Raw genomic sequence first — 18,846 nt, forward strand, 5'->3', positions numbered from 1 at the left:
GATAGGCTGAAAGCTTTGACTTTCATTCAGTAATTTGATACAACCTATTCAAGGGGACACTTCACCAAGTTCTCGTTTTCGAAAGGCAGTCACTTTCATGAAAGGCAATGTATTGCAATGCTGGTCCACTCTTCTTATACAAGCTAGAGCACCATCAACGTAGGTACGATTCAAGCAAATGTTTGTATTGAATTGGTTGACAAGTACCTTAGAGATGGACATCATGACAGTTGGGAATAAGTTGGATGCTAAGAAATGTAACAATTTGAAGCATATATAATAGAAAATTTTCAGATGCATTGCTGTCTATTACTTTTTATTGCCCCAAACCCCTTCATGAGCAAGTGGAAAAATATATTTGTGGATTGCCCAAAGAAATCAAGGATTTTTGCATTATATCCACCGTGTCTAGCATGTCGCAACTCATAGAGACTACTGCTACAGTTGATGCTTTGCTGCGTGGGAAGGATTCGGGCTTCCTAGAGAGTGGGAAGAAGCCAATTAAAAAGGTGTTTAAGGCTAAGAAAAGGGGCAAATCTGAAAATCGGCCAAAAAAGAGGCCAAAACAACAAGATTATGTGCTTGTGTTGCCCGATCTAAGAAAGTCATTCATTGTTCAATGTGATGCATGTGGTAACAGCATTGGGGTTGTTTTTATGCAGGATGGCTAGGTTGTGGCTTATGAGAGCCGAATTCTCCACCATGCAGAAAAAAATTACAATGTCTATGACAAAGAGCTCTTGGCTGTAATTCATGCTCTGTCTACGTGGAAACATTATTTGTTGGGGGCCGATTTTACAATGCAGACAGACCATCAGACCTTGAGGTACTTTCTAATGCAAACAAAGGTGTTAGAGAAATATATGAGATGGGGAAATTTTCTCTCTATGTTTCATTTTCAGATTGTACATATTGATGATAAAAAGAATGTTGTGGCTAATGCACTGTCACGTAAGCCATAAATTTTAGCCGTCAGCATGGTTTACCACACTAAGATGGATGCCATAAAAGAGCAATATGTTGTTGATTTAGACTTTGCTAATGTTTAGGATCAGATTTGCAATGGCTAGAGGTATGAGCACTTTGTGCTAGGAGATGAATTTCTAATGATGCATGGACCACTAAGTGTCACAAAGCAGTTAAGACCCAAAGTTAATCACTGAAAGTCACGCTCCTCCGTATGTAGGACACTGAGGTATTGATGCCATGATCAAGGCAGTGGAGCTTTCCTTTTATTGGCCAACTTTGAGGCATAATGTAGAACAATTTGCCAGGACATGCACCGTGTGTCAGAAGGTAAAGCATGATAGGCAAAAGATGCCGCGTTTATTGCAGCCCTTTCCTATTCCAAATAAGCCTTGGCAAAGCATTTGAATGGGTTTTATTTTTTAGTTTCCTAGGACACCTACAAGGAATGATGGGGTATGAACTATCATTTGCAAGTTTAGCAAACAAGCCCATTTCATTCCACTAAGGAAGAAAATACACGCTAATCATATGGCACAATTGTTTTTGCAGCACATCTTTAAGTATCATGGTATGCAAAAGTCGATCATGAGTGATCGAGACCCTCACATGACTAGTTTATTTTGGAAGGAGTTGTTTAAGAATATGAATACTATGCTGAAATTCTCATCACCCTTCCATCCACAAACATATGCTTAGTCTGAGAAAGCAAATTCCATAATGTTAGATCTTTTGAGATACTATGTTTCAAACCACAAGATACATTGGGAGTAGTATTTGACCTTGGTTGAGTTTGCTTACAACAACACAGTGCATAGTTCCACGGGCAAAGCTCCGTTTGAGGTGGCTAAGGGCGGCAAAAAGATATCACCTATTTTGCAAACTAAGAATAATATCTTTGAGGCTGATCCTTATGTGAAAAACTTGAATGCGGCCTATGCAAAGATCAAGTATGCACTTTAGAGATCACAAGAAAAGTAAAAGAGTACAACTGATCGCCACAGACATGCTTTGCAATTTGCAGAGGGTGATTATGTATTACTGCGTTTTGAGAAGGCAAAGCTAAAAAATATGAAAGGAAGAGAAAGATTGTATCTGAAGTTGAAGTTGAGTACGAGATACTATGGACCCTTCTGAGTATCAGAGAAGATCAGTGATATGGCATATCGACTGAAATTACCTCCATATTGGAGGATACACAATGCCTTTCATATCAATTTATTGAGGCCTTTTCATGGTGACTTGTGAGAAGATATGTCTACTGAAATTCAGTCTGAGGTTGAGGAGCTAGATGAGATTGTGATACCTAAGCAAATTTTGGCACATGAGGAAAGAAAGGTCATAAGTAAAGTTTCCAAAAGATGCTTAGTGAAAAATCAAAATTATTCACCAATGGATGCCAAATGGATAGAAAAGGATGACTTGGCACACCATCCTCAGTTGTTACAGCTTTACCTAGATGCCTTTCAGTTAGAGCCGACTTTAGATCAAGCTCCATCAGGTTCAACAAAGCAAGGATCCGAAGTATTGCCTGATGCTCAAGGGAAAGGTAGCACTTCCACTCCTCCAATTATGGACAACTCTCATATGTAGTGGATCTCAAATGTATTCAACATATATCCAAGGTACTATGCTGACAGTATGTTTGCCACGAGGTCACTACCTAGTATACTAGTCACTGTGAGATGTATGCAAATGAGTATGAGTTTCACCCGGATACTAGAACTATACTTTTGCATTAGCATATGATCACTTTGGCATAAACTTTGCCTTAATTTTGAGAACAAAGATTTGCTTGAGAACTGTTTATGGTCACTTTTGGAATCAATTTTTACATTGATTGTTGGTAAATTTTTGCAATGAGTTTGTGATCAGTTTGGGGTCACATTTGCAGCAGTTTGTGATCAATTATGATCATATTATGCTCAATTTTCAATGGTTTACAGTTGGTTCCATGGACAAAAGCATGTTAGTAAATGCCATGGATAGTTTCAACCATGGTTTATGCTGAATTGAAGCTTTTCTATGGTAGAAAAAAGCATGTTGGTAAATGCCATTGATAGTTTCAACCACGGCCTATACTGAATTGATGTTTTTCTATGGTTGATAGTTAGAACAATTGAGAAACTTGAGTTATGGATGCATTCAATGAGTTTCTAGCAACATTTCTAGATTAATTTTTTATTTTATATTATGTATATGCTAGCTGAAAATTTTCAACAATTTTTTAGGCCTATAGCACGGTTGGATAACAGTGCACAATGTTGTAACTGTGATGCCTTATGGAAATTCCAATGCAGAATGCTTTTCCTTTGGTACAATGCAATGCAATCAAGGACAATTGCAGGGATTTCAAGGGGGAGGACTTATCATGCGGAGATGAAATTTTGAGATGCTTTAATCTTGCTAATAACATTTGATTAAGTTATTAATCGAATGTGCAAGGTTATTTAGCACACATGATGCACATGGCAGTTATTTCATGATAATAGGCCAAGGACCCCGAGCATGTAGTGGGTATCAAAGACAAAAGTTGTGATAAGTTATACCAACTGGGCTTTGGGGATCAGTTGGTGTCAGTTTTGACCTTGGGACAGTTATTTGGCCGATAAGGGTTAGTGATAATACTAGGGACTAGCATTAATTAACTAATTAATGCCAATCTAAGGGTCAACAAAGATCGGGGACCACTCCAAGTTGCAAATGGCCTACCCAATTTAGTTATGGATGGGCACAGTTAATTTTGGGCAGGGTCAAAAAGGCTTAAATTAATTTTTAGGATTATGTAATTTTGAAAATTAATCAAATGGCTGGATAATGCTAAAAATGGGTTTAGAAGGTCACCATTTGGCAAAAATGCCCATGCAAAATGAGAAAACATTTTTGGGGACTGGGTAGTTCACAGTTTGAAGGGAGAGAGAGAGAGAGAGAAAGAGAGAGAGAGAGAGAGAGAAAGTTGCTAATCTATTTTCTAATCAAAGAATAGCAATTTGCTACAAAAGACAACCATCAAGGAGCCTCAACAAGCAGGGGACAATAGGGAGTCACCTTCCACAGGAAGGCAACAGTGTTCCTGATGGGATGACAGCATTTTGGAGGTGCCTGGCAGTAATTGACTGCATAAAATGCAAGTTGGAGCAAGCAGCAAGCAGCATGCACAATTTAGGGTTTTCTCATGAAGAAATTCAGATTTCTCTCTCATCTTGGCTTTCTCTCATCTTCTCCAACCCATTCTAAGGAGATCTCAACATTTCTCAGCCATTTTGAGTAGATCTCATCCAAATTTGGTGGACAGCAAAGAGATCTCTGTTATAAGCCCTAAATTTCTGTAGAAATTAGGGTTTGACAGCCACCTTGAGACCTGTGCCAATTGGTGAAGGCATCACTACACTGAATTCAGCAACTAAAGTTTGTGTAATCATGGAATTCAGATGCCAACCCATTCATTGTAGTTTGGGCCAGCATTTGGCCAATTGGTCGTTCCATTTGTGCAAGTCCTGGGTGAAAAATCAAGGGGCAATTGGCCCGAATTGATTGCTGATTGTTGCTACAGTAAAGAAGCTTTTTAGAACACCAAAGGAGATTGTGAATCTCAGCTTATACTCATTCCATTAGCAATCAAGTTAAAGAAATACTGAAAGGGGTGCCAGTTTTAGGGCCAATAGGGTGTCCAATGTCCGAGGATTATTAAGGTGATTTGTGCATTTCAAGTCATATTCATTTCTTGATTGTTGTAGTTAAGTGCTTAATCAAGGTATTACAATCCTTTCCAAGAAGGAAGACTAGTTTCAGCACCTGCTGCATGAGCATTCTTCAGCATATAGCAAACTATGCATCCCATTGTGCAGAGCACCAAGCTGTTTCCATCAATGGATTACACCACGATCCTTCTTCACATGATACTTCTTCACCCTTTCCCTCATCATCGACATCCTCAAGTGATTGGGTAAGCTTGTACTATTTTGGTGATGTGTTGGGTATACCATCCCTATTTCCATCTTCTAGGTCACTATTGCTTAATCAACCGTCACTTCTTAAATTAACTTTTCACCACAACAACAAAAAAAAACCACAAAAAAAAAAAGTTCAATGTGGTTCCATCTGCCTTTGTAGGACTTGATAAGCCACTGGGCAATCGACGAGCACCCGTTGTCCGATACCCTATCCTCTCTGGTGTGACTACTTGGACTCCCTTGGTAAGATAATCACCGCCTCTATAGTCTTGGTAGGCCACTAGGCAGCCGACGTGCACCCTTTGTTTGATGCCCTGGCTGCTTTGGCATGGGATACCTTGGGGTAAACATTGCAAGCCTTCCCTTTGAGACTTAGTTTTGGGCCTAAGAGGGGGTGTTGAGCTAAAACATGCTTTACAATTTATTAGCATTTTTTAACAGCCCCAAAACACGCTTCATTAATGAAAAATGTAAATTTGGTGCGCAAGTCGAGAGAGTTTTAGTGGTCTCCCAAAACCCTAGTTTTTTGGGGCACCCTTCAACATCTATAAATAGATAGACTACCCACCATTCAGCCTGATCCTTTTGTGCACGTTTCTCACTCTACCGTGCAGATTTTAGCCATCAACCACCTACCATCTGCTATCCAGCCATCTCCGACTGCAACCCATCACTATCCATCTCTAAATGGCCTATTTTTCAGCCATCGCCTTGCGTTTTGGAGGCCTCTATCTACTGTAACATCATAATACCTAACCAGCTTGTGTTTTCAACATCTGGTGCCAAGCGACAGGCTACTGCCATCTCCTCCACTAGGCAACTACTGCAATACCTGCGTTTTTTATGTCCAGCAAGCCATCTACATTAGCAAACACCTACCCTGTTGTCGCCTCAATTATCTAACACTCTGATAATCAGCATTTGGTGGTTCTCGCACTCCGACGCTTCGACTAGTGGTTACTGCACTTGGGATCCATCTCGGAAGGACGTCACTCTCCGACACTGCATTGTTCTACCCTTGGGCATTTGGTACACTCTTACATTTATTTACACCATTCATTCACTTCAAAGTTTTTTCTCTCTGTGTTTCAATTTTGAGTTTTTATGCTTTGCCCTGGCTGGCTGCATTTGGCCCTTCCAGCTGTCGCCCTGCAAGCTAAGACTTAGAACTCCCCTCTCAATCTAGCAACCCCCCATAGGGAAGGCAGGGTGATGGCAACCCTCAGCAAGGGTAGTGGCACGGCCAGGCCCATGTTGCCACCAATCAGCCATCACGGTCAACAACATTCTCAACGCCAAAGGACTTGTCTAATTGGTCTACAAAGGCTTACATCATCTTTATAGAGACATTTGAGGATGCAAGTCCCGTCCACATTTGCGAGTTGCCTCCTAATAAGGTGACTACAGAGGCCCACTCATCACAGCCAAGTACTTCAACTACTTCTTGGATTGTGTACAGTGGAACTACCCATCATATGACCCCTATTGCAGGCATTTTCATTTCCCAAGCCCCCACAATCAAGTAAAGTCTAAGTTGGGAACAACTCCTCGATTAAGATTCAAGCTCACATTCACATCAGTTTTGCCACTAACCAAGGCCCAAATCATGCTACGCTAGATAATGTGTATTATGTCCCCCCGCTTAAGGTGAACTTATTATCCATTCAAAAACTTTGCCAATTGGATCCAACAATCTTTTTCACGATAATCAGAGTTAAGGTCCTTGACTCTCAGACTGGTTTAGTGATTGCTTGCAATGAGGCATAGCCTAGAGGCCTCTACCACATGACAACTTCTTCCCGAGTCAACAACCAAGGGCTCTATGTTCCAACACTTCCACGCTTTAGCCATTGCATGGAAGCCTACAAGCGGTGAGCATCTTTCGCAATTTCACTTAGGAAATCTGTAATATGACTCTCTCACTGAGTTGTCACGTCGACAAATGTTTGACCTTCCTCGCCTAAAGCTATTGTGGGATATCTATAAAGCTTGTCAATTAGGAAGTAGTGCCATGATTCATTCCCTCATCAACCTACACATAGAGTTGAGGCACCTCTTCAATTGATTCATGTTGATCTTTGTGGACCAACATCCACCACCGCCTTAAATGACGCACTGTACTTCTTTTTTACTATGGATGATCATTCTTGATACATACGAGTAAACTTTCTCAAGCATAAGTTTGATACCTTCACATATTTTTCTACTTGGGTGATGCTAGTGCATAACCAAACTGCTCGTTGTGTAGAATACATGAGGAGTGATAGTGGGGGCAAGTTCACCTCCCACAAGTTTTCCAAGTTTCTATAGAAACATAGCATGCCACGCCAGCTCATCTCTACCAACTCCATTACAGAATGGACTCATATAGAATAGGGATCGTACCATCATGAACATGGCGCACTCTATGTTGTTCACAATAGAGCTCCCTAAGCACCTTTGCATCAAGGCTGTTATAACACTTCAGTATACATCCTCAACCAGTGCTTGCTAATTGCGGCTATCCCTCAAAGGTCTCTGTATGAAGAATTTTTTGGCTCTTGGCCTATAGTTTCCTAGTTTAGAGTCTTTGGGAGTGGTACCTACATGCACACCCCAGATGATAAGATAGGCAAGCTCACTCTCGGAGTTGATCTTCTGATTTTTGTAGAATGCTCCTTCGAAGCGAAAGCCTATCTCTATTCGATCCTCGAATAAACAAGGTGATTGTTAAGAAAAATCTAGTGTTTGAAGAGAGAGAGATTGTGGAGTTTTTTGGTACCAGACTCTTAGCCCTTTCCTCACATTCTTCCCTCCGAGGAAGAGCCGTCTGGGCCAGGTCAACTACCCACTCCTGGCCCACCTACAGATTCTTTAGTTTCCACGCCTCCTTAGTGAGACACATTACCTCGTTGGTACTAGCAGACCATGCAGAATAGGGGATCCTTACAACAAATTTCACTCTCGAGGGCCTTAGAAAATCCGTCTAGCTTGCTCATCATGTGTCATTTGCATCGTTGTTTACAACTGATTACATAGGGCATTCTCAGTCGAATACTTGGTAGGAGGCTCTTCAGCACCCCCAGTGGGGAGAGGCCATGGAAAAAGAGCTAGAGAGAATTGACCAAAAATGAGACTCGGACCTAGGTAGATCGTCTAGGCCACAAGAAAGTCATTGGGACGAAGTGGATTTTTAGGATTGAGCTAAAGGCTGATAGAACTTTAGACAAGTACAAGGTTCATCTTATGGTGCAAGGATTTCAACAAAAGCAAGGTATTGATTACGAGGATATTGGTTGGTTGTGATCGCTGCTCACTACGACTGACCAATCTATCACATGGACATCAAAAGTGTCTTTCTGAACAATTATCTGGAGGAGAAAGTATATGTGGTGCAACCTCCTGGATTTTCTTCTGTTGACCAAAAAGATAATGTATTTCACTTGTAGAAAGCTCTTTATGAGTTGAAGCAAGCACCATGGTCCTAGTTCTAGAGAATGGATAAATTCCTTCAAACTCTCGGATACCATTTTGCCTCTTTTAACTCGAACTTATATGTCCGTACTACTTTAAAGGGGGTCAGCTATATCCGGTTGTACATAGATAATTTACTTATCATTGGCTCACATTCTAATGTCATAGCAAAGATTAAGGCCCAATTACTTTTGAGAAAACAAACCTTGGTTTGTTCTCTTACTTTTTGGGGATGGATCTTTCGAAGGATACTCTAGGTCAACCCTTCATGAGCACACCTATAGATCTATGGTAAGAAAACTCCTTTGGTTGATTCACACTAGACCAGAATTAGCTTACTTTGTTGGTTTTCTTAGTCAATATTTCACTGCCGCATTGGATTGCATGCCTTCATGTTTTGAGATACTTGTGGTGTACCTATTTTTATGGTCTAACTTATGGTATTGTTTATGTTTGCAAGGGTGCACTAACTCTGACGATGTAGGAGATCCTGCTACCCACATTTCCATCGCGACTGCCTCTTTACCTTGGACATGGCACCCATCGCTTGGGCCAATCATACGCAACTTTGTATCTTCATCTGCATCATCAAGATGACATGATTGTAAAAGGGCCTTTAGACAAGTGAACAATTTCCCTATGAGGACACTACCCAAGACTCCAAGTGACACCATTGCATAGTATTTTGCATAAGCATGATCACACCTACATTGCCTCTTGCATAACTTCAATGCATTAGCATTCTATTCTGTAAACATGCATCTGTGCGGATAGATCCATCATATTCGTGGCATTGCACATGGCAATTTTCAAGGCAATCTCCCTTCCTTGCTTAGCCTCACTAGCTTCCTTTCCACACATCTTTTTAACCTCTCCCCATACCCACCATATTTGCTTCACACACCACTAGCCTCTTCCTTCTTCATTGTAACACCCAGTAGTGGTAGGGATAGCTTGCTTATTTTGTGAAGGCCTTTGTGACACCCAAAAAAAAAAGTTCATTGTGGTTCCATCCGCCTCTGCAGGACTTGGTAAGCCACAAAGCAATGGATGTGCACCCTTTATCTAACGCCCTGGTCTCTCTTAGGGATAGCTTGCTTATTTTGTAAAGGCCTTTATGACACCCAAAAAAAAAAGTTCATTGTGGTTCCATCCGCCTCTGCAGGACTTGGTAAGCCACGAAGCAACAGATGTGCACCCTTTATCTAACCCCCTGGTCTCTCTTAGGTAACCACTTGGACTCCCTTGGTAAGATAACCATCACCCCTGTAGTCTTGATAGGCCACTAGGCAACCATTATACACCCTTTGTCCAATGCCGTGGCTACTTTGGGGTGGGATATCTTGGGGTGAAAACAACTAAAATAAAAACACAAAAAACTTTGTGTTGGCCTTTTATTCTAGCTCAATTGTCAGGCCTAAGACAGGTTATTGATCTAAAATAAGCATTGCATGCTGAATTAGTCTCCTAAACAATCCCAAAAATGCTTAATTAATGAAAACCCTAAAATGGTGCAAGGATCGAGAGAGTTCTAAAGTGGTGCCCAGTATAAGGTCCTGAAACTTTCTATAAATAGGTAGGCTGCCCTCCATTCAGCTCAATCTCGTTTTTACAAGTTTTAGGCCCTCTAACTTCTCTGCCCACACCCCATTTGTGGAGGACATCATACCCAAAGCTGCCCGTTGTTGTCCATATCTATTAGGCATTTGTTTCTAGCCTTCTGTGTCGGTTTTCTCCCCTTTTTGCCACCGTCAGCTGTCAACTCTCCCTCAAGAATGCTGCATTCAACCTAGTGACCTATTCACTAGCTATGTTTGTTATCTCCACCTCTTGGCTAGCTATGTTTGGCCCTTCTAGCTGCCACCCTATACTCTGATGTCATGATACTGCTGCGTTTGGTCTTTCCAGCTGCTACCTGATAGTCCATGTCATCAACAAATCTACGGTTGCTATTTTCTCACTCCATTGCCTGTCCGATACAGATGCGGCACCACAATCTACTGCATTCACTACTATCCAACATCTTGGGAGCTACCTTGCTGCATTTTGGGATCCATCAGGAGTATGATACAATCTCCCACTCCACACCTCTACCTCAATCCTCGAGACATAAGAGGTCATGGTACCGTTTTCATTCCCTGCATAGTTTGTTTACTGCATGTGCATTGTATATTCAGTATTCAATCATGCATTCAAATTTCCATTGTGTTCACTGTTTCTAAGTTACCCTAACCCTAACTTTGTTTTGTTGAGTTTATGCTTTGACATACGATTTCATATATGTTTCTGTGTTAGGGTATTTCTTCACAATGTAATGCACCTAAGAGTACATGAGAGAATAATTTAACAAGGCAAGACACATTTGCAAGAGGCAAGAGGTGAGACGCTTGCACAATCACCAACAAATTGTGTGGCAAGAGATCATGTCTTGGTAAGCATGGTCCAAAATCCAAAATATTAGATATTGGTGATATAGCAAATATTAAAGCATTAGTCAACTTTTATGAAAAATGTCCGTTGAAAGTAGTCAATTGAATTTGCGAGTTGACTGCTCAATTTCCCAAGGAACGATAAGAAGGGCCAAAGGCAACTTTCAACAAGGGTGGTCAAGTTGACTAGAAGCCCACAAACCAAATGCTTATGACAAAGAAACACTCCATGAACCAATGAGCCTATACAATGAAGCTCTCATGAATCTAACTTTGACAACTCTGTTAAGCTAAAAGGTGCATTACAAAATTAAATGTTAATTAGCTCTTTAAAACAGCCCCAAAACTCAAAATAAACAAACTTTATCGAAAATGACCGAAGTGTCTATGTCCCATAAGCCAACACCCAAACTTTGGAAGGATCCTCATCTATAAACAGAAGCCTACTGAGCCACTCTGTTCTATTCTTCCTTCTGGAGATCCTCCATCAGCTGGCACCAATTTTTCATTGCTGTCTACACCCCTCCTTGGTAGATAACTCAGTTGAACAGTTCGTAGTGCAGCCAGCCCTCCATCAGCTGCTGGTGAGATCGGTCCACTCAGCCAAACTGCTGTGTTTGCTGCAGGCACCTTCTTTGCAGCCTGTCTACATGACCAGCCTGCAGTTGCCAGCCACAGCAGCTGTGTTTACAGCTATACAGACCTGGCAGATTGCTGACATCATCGGTTGTGCAGTTGCCAGCCCCAATTCAGGCAGTAAGAGGCTGGTTTGCTGTTCATGTAGCCATCAGCATCATCTTCTTCATCCTCAACCTGCTACACACTATTTCAGAGCTGCTGCCCTGGTGTTTTTGCTCCTATGCAGGCCAGCCTTCTGCCTCCACCTCCAATCAGTCTGATCCAGACAGACTTCACCCTGATCTATGTTTGCAGCTGCCGATTGCATACACAGGCTGTTTGTTGCAATTCAGGATCCATTCAAAGTATGACACACTCCAATTCATCTCTGCCACATCATCATTGCAACTGTCATGTCATCATTGCAGCTGTTGCCAAGTGTTTCCAGGTTTGTGTTTCCTAATTGTAGATGCCACCCTACTCATGCTCTGCTACCAAGAGCTGACGACTGCTCTCCAGAAACTTCCATCTTCATTAGATCGGTCATCTTCAATCTCAGCCCTGCATTTTAGGAATAGTGCAGCCTGCCTTGCTGTTTACAATAGCCAGTCACTGTTTGAAGGCTGCCTGCTATGATTCAAGATCCATTTAGAGTACGACACACTCTCTAGCACGTCTCTGCTCATTCTTCATTCTTCTGTTTTCATTATCTCTGAGTTACTCTTCACCTCTGAGTTCCATTGTTAACACTTTGTGTTTTGTCATACACTTGTGTTTATCTTCTATGTTCGAGCATTTATTTACAATAGGATGACATTCTCCAGCACTCTCCCCTCAGCTGAGAGGAGGTGGTTGTTGGACAGCTCCACTCCTTGAGCACCCATGTCTATACCTTCATCATTCATTTAGATTCAACAAGCATTCATTCATCATATACTGTTCTCCCTCTTTTGTGTTTTGTGCTCTTGTCTAAGTTCAATATGTTTTAGTCATGGCCCTACCCTCTGTGTTTTCTCTACGCAAACCCTAATATATTGTCACTGAGTAGTCTCTCTCCTCCACAATCATTTCATTTTCAGTCTTGTTGTAGGTTGAGTGCGAAGACTTGCATTGCATGTCAAGCTTCTACATGTAACACTAGGAAAATGCCACGTCACAATCTGGTTGCATTTGGCACTTATCGTGCCCAAGACCCAACACTCGGCCTAATTCCTATTGCCTCCAATCAACAACCTGCTCCAATCATTGTCCATAGTTCTCTAGCAAGTAATATTTTTCACCTATAGTACACAAATCTTTCACAAATTCTAACTGTATCCAATAGTGATACCATGCATTGTCGGTCTTCCAAACAAAGCATCTACCAGTACATTCTCCTTGCACATGAAGAGATATGCATGTCATTTGATAGTTTCTTTCAAATTAACAAATTGATGTAGACTTTATCATCCATGTTCATCATAAGATCGGCTTCTACAAATTGGCGTGAAAAAGTTTCTCTTTTTTGTAAATTGTCTAACTCTTTCATTTGATTGTAGCTGCTGACCTTCAAAGGCTATTTTACGTCCATATTGATTCACAATTATTCCAATGCTTAGTCTTCTTACATGTGTAACGAAGGCCTTGACCTCCCAATATATCCATTACAGATGCTAGCCTTAATCTTCTTATATATCCGTTAAAGATGCTGGGCCCTTTCTGCATGTGTTATAATTTTCAAAACCTTTTGTTTTTCACATTATCTGAAGAAGGGGAATGTGTCTATTAACTCATTTTATTTCTTCACAATGCCTTGAGAAGGTGAATGCTATTGTGGAAGGGCCTGGTATATCCAGGAGTACTGCTGGGGAAGTACCCATGAGGCATTACTGTATGATACATTAGTTGAAGACATAGAGACAAAGTAATGATGGAGATATGATTCTCATGAAACCAACAGCAAAAGTTGACCTCAACAAACACTTTAAATTACAATCTCAGTTAGATAGCAGTTCAAAAGTTCCAAACATAGAACAAGGTGTTCTGTTACATAAAGGAAAAGAAAAAAGAGTAAACTATGCGGCTGTACAACTACATTTGCATCATAGCAATGGTAGGTACCTTGAAATCCTCACAATTGACACAGTAGAGACCTTCGTAATCTGCTTGGTAGATGTCACCTTTTTCATATACTTTCTTGTAAAACTCGGCAACTATCTTTTCATGGCGACTGTTTGTTGTCCTTATGAATTTGTCGTAACCAATATCCAGCTGCGTGAGAATCGAGGTGAAAATGATACAATAAGCCGGACATCCAAACTTATTAAAAAGTATAGAAGATGCTAAATCAGGTACTCTGAAGCTGGACCTAACGGTTCAAGCTCACTACATCTTTCCACAAAGACCGATAATCTTCTGCAATTATATCACAGTGCTCCTTAGGTGTCCGGCCACTAGCTGCTGCAGCAAGAGCAATCTTCTCTCCATGTTCATCTGTGCCAGTCACAAACACTACATTGCGACCTTGTAATCTCTGCAGCACAATGAATAAAAGCCAACACATCAGATATCGTCATGAACCTTGAATGTGAGGAAGCTCATGCAATCAAATGAAAGCTGTATCTTCAAAGCACCTGAGACCCTGTTCCAAATTACAAAAAGGACTTAGGGGATCAAATGACTAAATTCTTATAGCCACATGTGATCACTTTTGTGCCTTGGCCATCAAATTTCTTCATGTACAATTGCGAAAAGAGGTCCTTTCCACTCGGTGACCATGAGACTTGACTCTCATAAAAATCAGGTCTCCTAATGTACAGTTACAAGGAGTTAAGGATGTCAAGTTACTTGACTCTAGAGCATTAATGATCTCGTAATGCAAACATTACAATAAGAAGGTCCTTGTTACTTGGTAACCAAGTCACTTAGGCATCCATCAAATCCCTTAATATAGAATAGTCCAAGGATTAACAATATTCATAAAATTGAGATAACTTAAGATAGCTTGAGGAATGTTATCAGAGAACGTAAATACTGCATTGACATAAATTGCCAAAAAAAAAAAAAAAAAAAAAATCTGACTCGAAAGACAGCTGTCTGACAAACTATAGATTATTCCACAATGAAGTAGTAGAGACACATAATAGGGAGCTGCTTTACGACCTGAAATCTACTGAGGGCATCGGCGGCGATGGTGGGGTAGGCACTCCCCATGTGAGGAGGGGCGTTCACGTAGTAAAGAGGGGTAGTGACAACGAAAGGATCTCCGTCTTGGCCTGCCACTGTGTCGGTGGAACACTGAGCCCTGATACGAAGGGGAGCCCTGGATGTGATAGGGCGGCTTCTGACTGAGAGATAGTTGCAGCAACAGGGCCTTCTGATTGCATCACGGGAGCCACTCAACAAGGAGGAGGCAGGGAGGAGGGAGGTATGGAAACTGCGAGGGGGGGGTGTGGACGACAGGCAAGGGGAGTGCACGACACTGTACCTCGTCCACATGGCCCTCCCTCTCTCTCTCTCTCTCTCTCTCTCTCTCTCTCTCTGTGCCTGCCTGCCCCTCTTCCTCTTACAAGGTGATGATTATCAATGTTCAACGTGAGATGTGGAAGAAATGTAACAGCAAAGTGTTTCCGATTGCTGGGTCTAAGGGCGGATTCACAATGGGGCGGCGGAAGTGAGTGATGTGGAACTCCTTGTCCGGGTGGAAGACTTTACATTTTTCTCCTGCCGCCGCCCTTCAATTCACACGGAGACGGCGGTAGAATGGTATTCACACTGCCGCCGCCCCTTGAATTCACACGGAGGCGGCGGAAGCAAACAAAGTGATTTGGTAATTTGAAGGTCAAAACTAACAAAAAAATAGCAAATCACAATAAAAATTAACTGTAATGAGAGACCAGGATTACAATGCTTATAGACCAAAAAAACAAACAAGGTTTAACCATAATGAGAGAAAAGGATTATAAGGCTTATAGACCATAATAAGAAATAAAATACTATGTCCACCAATGTCAGTCAATACTGATGAGAAGTTATTACAAATCATGAAACTTGAGCTTCAAAGGAAGATGAGGATGTATCTGCATCGGAAAGATTATCACCAAAGAATTCTTGAATTCGTTTCTTTGAATGTGTCCTATACATTGATCTTGCAATGTTGTTGCGTCGTTTAGCACCAGATCCGAAATCATGTTGTGCGGTTCTTCCTCCACGGTCGTCCCCTTGTTGTGCTCGTTGAATTGCATCTTCTGGTTGGAGGGGACGGATAGCTTGAATTTCGGCCATAGAAGTTATTGCTGTTCTTTGATCCTCTTCCATCGAACTGCCAAGTTGTAAGCACGCTTCTGCTTCACGCACCCAATCCATGTCAAAAGAGTCACCATGACGGATACAAATATTATGTAAGACAAGACATGTAGCTACAAGACTAGGCACGTGGTGAAGGTCCATATCACATCTTTTGAGCAAGATGCGAAACCTTGCCTTCAACATGCCAAATGCTCGCTCTACAGGCATCCTAGTGCTAGATTGTATGAAGTTCCAATAGTACTTCATGTGTGATAAGCCTTCCTTACATCCCTTAAAGGGCACCAACATGTATGGTCGTGCAGGATAAGCACAATCGCCAACCAAACAATAATTGCCCAACAAACCCCTAACACATCTTTGCCCGAGTTCACTTCTTGTGAAGTTCAAAGAGTCATGGATGGAGCCAGCCCAACCCACATCATAGTCCCAAATTGAGCAATTTGATGCAACCGTTAATTGCAAAAGGATTGAATGAAACCCTTTGCGATTAAAGTAATCCTCATGGTTCTCTCTCGGTGCAATAATAGGAATGTGCGAACCATCGATAGCTCCTACGACATAGGGGATGCCTCTAATGGCCTCAAAGTCTCTTGATAGTTTCTCAAATCTAGCTCCAGAAGGCCACTTGATATACATATCTTTTAGGCCTGATGATAAGAAAGCTCTACAAAAATCTAAGACTATGCCACAAGCTGTGCTAGTGGCACATCCATAAAGGTCACCTAAGACCTCCAAAGTTGTACCACTAGCTAGCCTATGCAAAGCAATAGATACACGAGTCTCAATGCTCAAGGTTTCACGCATATTGATGCGTTTTTTCTTCAATTGTGGAGCAAGTTTGCCACACAAGTATTGGAAGGTCTCTCTACTAATGCGAAGGCGTTTCTTGAACATGCTTGCTGAGTAAGAACCTAGCAAGAAGTGCTCAAGAAAATGTTTGGCCCGTGGATATGCCCAAGCTTTTCTACGGGTATGCCCTATCCAACGATTTATACTTTTTTTTGCATGCATACATCGACCCATACACTCAACTAAGTACAACCACATTTGTAACATAGACTCTTCATCACTCATGGGGGGTGGTGATAGAAGCTCAGTAATCGCAAGAAAGCATAACCATGCACAAAACAATGCAATTCTTCTTGGGATGGCCATGTCCACCTGCAAAAATATGCAACACACATTATTTAGATTTCTCATTGCTTACAACATTTCACACCAACACACTAGAAGATATAAATAACATTGCAAAATCATTTTGATGCATTCAAAAATTCGACCATGGTAGCATGGAGGGCAGCTAGTAGATCCAAACGTTTGTTTTCGGTGGCCTCCTGACGAATAGAAGACTCCTTCAAATGATCAAGTAGAGCACGGCCTGTGTTGGCCATCTCATTCAAGGAGTCCTCTATTTTGGCAGGTCCCTGACGTCCTAATGGAGGTGTAGGTTGAACCTTGGCAGTGGAGTTTTGTGGCTTCCCCTCCTCATTTTCCTCATCTATTTGTGTGTCTAGGGGGTCATTACATGACACAGAGCTAGCATGTGATACACTCTTTACCTGTGCTCTATTGTGATAATATTCGTCTACGACATCAAACCATTTACAAGTGTATTTTCTATTGTTGCCAGACACACTATTGTGAGCTTTGTCTACCCTGTATTGGCCTAAAACATGTGCCCACTTCTTCCTACATGCTTCGCTATCTTTGTCAAAATCATGATAAGTAGCAGATAGTTTATCTGCCACTTTTGCCCATAAATTAACCCCCTGTTTTTGAGGGTTGCTAAATTCATGGCTCATGCCACCTCGCACGTGGATTAGCTGATCCACCCAAAAATCTTTCCATTTTCCTTTGCTTTTGTTGTCGAGGTCGTCGTCTTCGGTAAGGTCAACTGCTGGCGCCTTCTTCTTGGATGCCCTTGGCCTCTTGGATGAAGTAGACTCTTGCAATTCGTCCCTGTGGTCAGCCCCATGCTTCTTTGAAGTTTTGGCTCGTGATGGTGTAGTTTCTTTTGTTGGATTTGGAGGTGAATTTTTTGATAGTTCGTGATGAGGACTTGGTGGCTTAAAAGCCACATTTGGAGGTGGGGGTCTAAAGAAGAAGGGAGAGGCGGGAGAGGGAGAGGTTAACATGGCCGTAAAGCCATGAGGAGGCATTGGAAAATGTGCGGATGAGAAGGGGTATTGTGGTGGCGATGTAAACATTTGGGAGAGAGGTGTGTCATCCTCCATTTGAGAATCAAATGGTTGAGAGTGAGTAGGGTCCATAAAATGTACCTGAAAGAAAACAAAAAAGAATTAGTCATGATCAAAAATTTATCCTTCAAACAAAATTACAAGCATCAAAAAGAGAGGCCTTTGGTGGAGAGATGGGAGAGAGAGAGGCCAAAGAGAGGGCATATGGTGGAGAGAGAGAGAGAGAGAGGCCACATGGTGGAGAGAGGGAAAGGCCATATGATGGAGAGATTTGCCATATGGTGGAGAGAGAGAGAGAGAGAGAGAGAGAGAGCAATGCCATTTGGCGGATAGAGGGAGAGAGAGAGAGGGTGTATGGTGGAAGAGTGAGAGGCCATTTGGTGGAGAGTTGTCATGTAGAGGATGTAGAAGCCAAAGAGGGCCAAAGAAATTGGCAAGTACCTTCGAAACCTTGTTGATTTGCACCTGCACATCACAATTGAAGCAAATGTGTTAGTATGCTATTGAATAAATCTATTGTGCAATCAATAAAAGCTTGAAAAAAAAAAGGCTCAAACTTCAAAGGTGGTCACCGAAATTGCTTGATAGAAGGGCAAACAAGTCTTGATTTGGACTTCACAGTGGCAAAGGAAGTACAACACAAAGCTTCAATTTATAGGAAAAAAATGCAAGAGCTCCTTGAACAATGTGTAGACGTTGGAAAATGCAAACGTTCATGAGTGAGCTGTGTGAACGCCGAAATCAACGCTTACGTGGCATCTTTGTCAGGCGGCAGCGCTCTTGGGCGAGGGGGGGGGGGTCGGTACAATTGCACGGCGCACCTGCCGGGACGTGGCATGAGCAGGCCACTGCTGCCGCCGCCCACTGTGAAAGGGGGCAAGCACGTGGCGTGCTCTGGTTCGCAGGATCCGAGCGGTAGCTGCTGCCGCCGGTCCTTGTGAA

At 41.9% G+C, this 18,846-nt stretch overlaps 2 protein-coding genes across 2 annotated transcripts in view; both read right to left on the reverse strand.

Annotated features, from left to right (window-relative positions):
- The window catches only part of OVA1 (methionyl-tRNA synthetase / methionine-tRNA ligase / MetRS (cpMetRS)), a 114,709-nt gene extending 99,662 nt beyond the window's left edge, over positions 1-15,047 (reverse strand). The window contains exons 1-3 of the mRNA XM_087660848.1: positions 14,561-15,047; positions 13,788-13,931; positions 13,520-13,669 (exon numbers count right to left, since the gene is read on the reverse strand). Coding sequence (XP_087516974.1) covers positions 13,520-13,669; positions 13,788-13,931; positions 14,561-14,896 — 630 coding nt within the window. The 5' untranslated portion in view covers positions 14,897-15,047. The remainder of the gene's footprint in view (positions 1-13,519; positions 13,670-13,787; positions 13,932-14,560) is intronic.
- A 1,912-nt stretch (positions 15,048-16,959) lies between these two features.
- LOC148019262 (uncharacterized) lies at positions 16,960-17,976 on the reverse strand. The gene has a single exon (XM_087701390.1). It carries the CDS (start codon positions 17,974-17,976, stop codon positions 16,960-16,962), a length of 1,017 nt encoding a protein of 338 aa, XP_087557516.1.
- Positions 17,977-18,846: the final 870 nt, after the last annotated feature.

Source organism: Lygodium microphyllum, chromosome 20 (assembly GCF_053477565.2).
Source record: "Lygodium microphyllum isolate KBCC chromosome 20, Lygodium_microphyllum_v1.1.10, whole genome shotgun sequence".
Lineage (NCBI taxonomy): Eukaryota > Viridiplantae > Streptophyta > Polypodiopsida > Schizaeales > Lygodiaceae > Lygodium > Lygodium microphyllum.

Coding starts and splice junctions, on each gene's coding strand:
- LOC148019262 (XM_087701390.1), bottom strand. CDS start 17,976: ATGGACCCTACTCACTCTCAACCATTTGATTCTCAAATGGAGGATGAC.